This window comes from Gossypium hirsutum, chromosome A06, assembly GCF_007990345.1.
Source record: "Gossypium hirsutum isolate 1008001.06 chromosome A06, Gossypium_hirsutum_v2.1, whole genome shotgun sequence".
In the NCBI taxonomy this organism is placed as follows: domain Eukaryota; kingdom Viridiplantae; phylum Streptophyta; class Magnoliopsida; order Malvales; family Malvaceae; genus Gossypium; species Gossypium hirsutum.
This window is the reverse complement of record NC_053429.1, coordinates 118035810-118040809: the sequence shown is the minus strand read 5'-3', so window position 1 is coordinate 118040809 and position 5000 is coordinate 118035810. Positions and strand designations below refer to the sequence as shown.

At 32.8% G+C, this 5000-nt stretch overlaps 1 protein-coding gene, 1 long non-coding RNA gene and 1 other non-coding gene across 13 annotated transcripts; 1 reads left to right on the top strand and 2 right to left on the bottom strand.

Annotated features, from left to right (window-relative positions):
* Positions 1–388: 388 nt before the first annotated feature.
* LOC107962060 (probable tyrosine-protein phosphatase DSP4) lies at positions 389–3196 on the top strand. 11 transcript variants are annotated; one of them, XM_016898285.2, is made up of 7 exons: positions 407–646; positions 795–1005; positions 1100–1193; positions 1873–1968; positions 2048–2095; positions 2192–2235; positions 2328–3196. In XM_016898285.2, the coding sequence occupies exons 2-6, from the start codon at positions 797–799 to the stop codon at positions 2195–2197; spliced, it is 453 nt and encodes a 150-aa protein (XP_016753774.1). In that variant the 5' UTR covers positions 407–646; positions 795–796; the 3' UTR covers positions 2198–2235; positions 2328–3196. The 11 variants fall into 11 exon arrangements, 7 of the variants coding, with proteins under 7 accessions (XP_016753774.1, XP_016753771.1, XP_040971917.1 ...); XR_005928843.1 differs by having other exon boundaries at positions 408–646; positions 1892–1968; XR_001701504.2 differs by having other exon boundaries at positions 389–1005; positions 1868–1968.
* On the bottom strand, positions 2673–2809 carry LOC121231302 (small nucleolar RNA snoR111). The gene has a single exon (XR_005929364.1). It is a non-coding gene; the product is annotated as a small nucleolar RNA snoR111 (small nucleolar RNA).
* Positions 3197–3341: 145 nt separating the features above from the next.
* On the bottom strand, positions 3342–4606 carry LOC107963453 (uncharacterized). The gene is made up of 2 exons (XR_001701923.2): positions 4110–4606; positions 3342–3824 (listed from the first exon to the last, which is right to left on the bottom strand). It is a non-coding gene; the product is annotated as an uncharacterized lncRNA (long non-coding RNA).
* Positions 4607–5000: the final 394 nt, after the last annotated feature.

The following is a 5000-nucleotide window of genomic DNA, read 5'->3' as shown; positions in this document are numbered from 1 at the left end:
TAAATTTAAATAACCCTTAAAAAATGTAAACATAATAAAGATAAACCCTTTTCAAATTTTATTATTATTATTTAATTAATAAACTTAAAAAATTATATAAAATTTAAATTACTCAAATATATTCCCTCAAAAATTTCCTCAAGTTTTAAATAAAAATTTTTTACATGAGAAAAATTATTGAAAGATATATTTAGATAATTTAAATAAGAATTTTTTATAGATTTTTAAGTTTATTTATTTTATACAATTTCACAATTTAAATAGACTAGACGTTAAGTCTCTAAACATTTTATATAATTATATTTCAATTTAATGCCGCTAATGGCAATGGCAGTACCAAATTTTATATTTTTAAAATTGTAGGTGGCGACATCATCAATGTTTACTTATCAAAATAGATCATTTAGGTTCATAATTTCCAAAGTGAGTAATTTTCATAAATAATCAAAATTTTTAGATATTTTTATAAAAAGCCAAGAACCCCAATGAAACGAGTTGATCTGAAGATGTGAAGTTCAAATCGGATCCATAAACTAATTTCTGTACTGGATTTAATTTTGGTTTAGAAAAACAAAATGCTGAATATAATTTTTTTTTAACTGAATCAAATCAACTTGTCCACTAAAAGAATTTCATGAACAATAAGGTAAGATCCTTGGCAGATTCTGTGTTTAAATACCTCTTCTCGTTTTTGGATAAGCAATTCCCTTTCTTCTCTCCCCTAAACATCCCTCGCCAACTTTTCGCTTTTTTGTTTCGTCTTCTGCCATTCAAACATTTTTGGCGCAAAAAAGACATGACAGTCGGTGCATTTGAGGAAGACATTTGCACCCCGATCAAGGTCTCGCCACCGCCGGATGTAGGAGGCGATAGCGCCACCGACGGGGAAGAGCTATTCGTGCCCCCTTTGAATTTCGCCATGGTCGATGATGGCGTTTTCAGGTCTGGTTTCCCTTATTCCGCCAATTTTAGCTTCCTCAGATCTCTTGGGCTCCGCTCAATCATGTGAGTTTCATATAAATCTTCACTTTCCTGTCTTCCAGAATTACACCAAACCTTGATTTTATTTTGCCTTTATTTTTTTTATTTTTTTTTGTAGATATCTGTGCCCCGAGCCTTATCCAGAGACCAATAACGAGTTTTTGAAGGTTAATGGAATCCGGCTTTTCCAATTTAATATCGAAAGATGCAAGGTATGATAGCTTTTTTCTTTTCTGGACTTGATTCTTTCATCGAACTATTGATTACAAGTTATATCTTAAATTACCAATTCCATTCATATGCACAGATTTTGTGATCCCTGAACTGTGACCAAGCATGCAGTCCTTCATTGTTTCTGTTATAGGGGGTGCTTTTCTTTTGTTTTCCTGTAATATAAGTTTATATGACCCTTTGGAAAAACCAAATTAATGAGAGAGAAAGCTGCAATTGGAATTGCATCTTTATCAGCTATTTGTTGTACTTCCAGTTGATCTCCTTTTTACTACCTGTTGGTGGTTTTCGAGATGTGTTTTTCCTGAAAGTTAAGGTTTGGTCTGTTGGTGGTTTGATGATGGGGATTAGCTTATTACGTGCAAGGCAAGAAACTTATTCCCTTTTGGGCATCCCTATCTAGGATTATGGACAAATTGCTTTTTTTCAAGCTGTTGCTAGCATACATTTTGTAATTGATTTGCCATTATGCACAATGATTAAGGACAAGGTCGCCCCAAGCCTAGAAAAAGAGTTGTTTCATATTGGCTAGTATAATCCAATTGATGCAATCCTCAAGAAAAGGGTTGTTTTGTATTGGCTAGTATAATCCAATTGATGCAATCCCTGACTTAATGTTTCATATTGGCCTCTTGTTTCATGAACTTAAACCTAGAAAAGGGTTACTTCGACCTTGTAGGGCAAGAAGATTACGTTGTAAGGCACTTGGGTTGGGTTCAATTCCAAGCAACTCACATCATGCATTCCCTACTTAATGTTGGTATCGCCCAAACATCTTCTGCAATATTTGTGATAAAAGCAGAATCTTGAAACTGATTGTTAATACTTTGGACAGGAACCCTTTGTGAACATTCCAGAGGAAACAATCCGGGAAGCATTGAATGTAGTTCTTGGTTTTATAATACTTTGTTATTTGCAACCTTAATGGTTTCCTTATGTGTCATCTGCTTATATTTGGCCTCGTCTTTTTCCATGACAGATGTAAAAAACCACCCACTACTAATCCATTGCAGACGAGGAAAGGTAATTTAATCCTTAGAATATTTCCAACTTCGCAATATTCAGCGTACGTTTTCAACACCAACTTATTTGTTTAGCAACATGATGCCATGCAGCACCGTACCGGTTGTCTTGTGGGATGCTTAAGAAAAATGCAGAGATGGTACCTCTCGTCCATTTTTGACGAATACCAGCGGTTCGCCGGTGCCAAAGCAAGAGTGTCTGACCAAAGGTTCATTGAGAGGTTCGATGTTTCATCTTCAAAGATATAGCATAGCCAAACCAACCGGTTTAAACAACTTGATATATATGTATGGCTTTTTTACGATACTTTTTGAAGCATGCCATGGATGGATTAACTTTCTTTAATAAAAGAATTTTCAACGGATTCAAAAACAAAAATTGAAGAAAAACCCAGAGAGGAAGAAAAGGAAAAAAGGGATTAAAACTTAAAAAAGGAAGTGTGGACGAGCAACAATCAGACCGTCAATGGAGGAAAAATGACGACTGAAACGATATCTCGGCCATTGATTTTGATATACCTCAACGTTCTTCGTTATGAAGAGACAGACCTCGTATACTGCCTCCTCACACTTTTTAACCGAACAGAGGTTTCCTTCGAAAATGAAAAGAAAAATATAAAAAGCAAAGCAATTCAACAGAGCAAGGAACAGTACGGAACACCCAATAAGCAGACAGAAGAACAATTTAGGAAAGCAAAGCGGCGTTGGCTTTCATTTGATGGGATTTTATAGAGCAGGAACCCTAGACTTCAGTCATGGTATCAACTTTTTTAATGGGCTATTACAGTTTGGGCATAAGGGTTCTCTGATTGAGTGGCAAATGGATTGTGGGCTTTCAATTACCACAAATTGGGATTTCTTGTTACGGGATAAATTTTAAAATTATACGTGATTTTAAGTATGAAATTTAATGTGATATGTAATTTTTTATTGGTGTAATTATACAGTCAACCCTTTTATAATAGTTTTATTTATTTGTCCAGATTTTACCTGTTATTTATAGAGAAATGATCGTTGTAAGCTTACCATAAAATTTATATAGTGAATTGCCAAGTGAAAATTATGTTAAAAGAGGAAGAAAGTGAAAATTAAATCAACAAAACTAAAAGACGTATAATAGGTGTATGAATTATAAAGTGAATTTTTTTTATGTATGTTTTATTTTACATTCTTTCACGTTATTAATTATAAAGTTCATAAATTTAACAAATTCTACTTTATAACTAATTTAATAATGTACTTTGTAACTATAAATGTTGTTGTTACAAGTGGAAAATAGTTATAGAAAGTTCAAATAAAACATATAATTGATTCTACTAAAAACTTGGATATCATTATTTTGAAATTCCTCATTGAGTTAGTCAAATCCCTTTGTTGGACCAATTTTCTTTGCCTAGCCCACTAATCAAACCCATTAACCACTAGCCCAATCCTATAACCCAAAACAGTCCAAAACCAAAACAAAATTTCCCTCAATACCCCAATCCCCACATCGTACGTGCTTCCACCATCCACCGTACCTCCGAAATGTGCGCTACCAGTAGTCCCTTTTTGGCGCGCCTCATGCTTCCGAGATATCCGCAACAACACCTGTAACAGAAAGCAGATAACAACCAATAGAAGAGTTTATTTGTTTTTCTAGGCTATAAAAGTCATTCTAAACATTGTAAACAGAGTTTTTTTTTTTGCTCATTATATAAGTACACTAGCAGAAATTATAGAGGAAAAATGGGAAGTAAATCAAAAATCTAGTCTCAGGATTGAAAGGCGATTTTTCATTCTTCTTCATGTAACTTTTTTGATTCGTATTTTTTTTCCTTTTTTTATTTTGTTTATAGACTGATTTTAAGTAAAAAGAAAGAAAGGAGGGCTTACCCGGTCTTGATCCGTGAACCGGCGATGGGGTGGAGGTGCGTGGCACCGATGATCCTCCAGGGTGGCGCAAGCTAGGTTGAATTCCTAGCAAAAATGGAGAGGGAGCAGGGAAGAAGAAACATTCTGCTTCTTTTTTGAAAAACACTAGAAATAAAAGATAAAATGGGTTCTTAAAAATGGCAGATGCCATTCAATAGCTTTTAAAGTGGTGGGGCCCACGCATTTTGCCCTTAAAGGGTCAATTTTTGCACTAAGTCCCCGTGCATTTTCTTGCTGCCCAAATCTGCTTCACTTTTGTTTTTGAATTTCACCCAGTAATTTTGTGCAGCTTTTAATTTGGTCCATATTAAATGCTAGGTTCAGGAATTTGGATAAATTACATTTTTAAACCCCCTTGTTCCACGCGCGCTCCAATGAGATCCTCTCTTCCCCTTTTATTTATGTTTTACCCCAGAACTTCCGTTGTGATTCCAATTAAGCCCTATTTTGTTTATTTTAAACACTTTTATCACAAAATTATTTTTTTTGGTACTATTATTATTAATCTATTATTGCTATTTTATTTATTTATTTTTGTTATTTATTATATTATTTTTTCCACTATTATTTATTATACTTATTATATCATTTTCGTTATTTTTTTTATTTTCATTTAATTTAGTCAATTTGAGTTATGTTTCACATTATTATATTATTTATTTATTTATATATTTGTTATATGATTAATATATATATGTATATATATTTTTAAACTAAAACTAATTATTTTATGTATAAATTGTCATTACATTTATTACATTATTTGTTATATTATTTTTGCTTTTACTCATAATCATTTTTTTGTACTATTTATGTTCATTTTGTTTTATATATATATTATTAAAAGTTATC

Excerpts from the sequence above, each read along its gene's own strand:
- LOC107962060 (XM_016898282.2), top strand. The coding sequence starts at position 635 with ATGAACAATAAGGTAAGATCCTTGGCAGATTCTGTGTTTAAATACCTC. Across the intron at positions 1,194-1,872 it reads TTAATATCGAAAGATGCAAG|GGTTACTTCGACCTTGTAGG; the intron begins GTATGATAGCTT and ends AACCTAGAAAAG. Across the intron at positions 1,969-2,047 it reads TCATGCATTCCCTACTTAAT|GAACCCTTTGTGAACATTCC; the intron begins GTTGGTATCGCC and ends TACTTTGGACAG.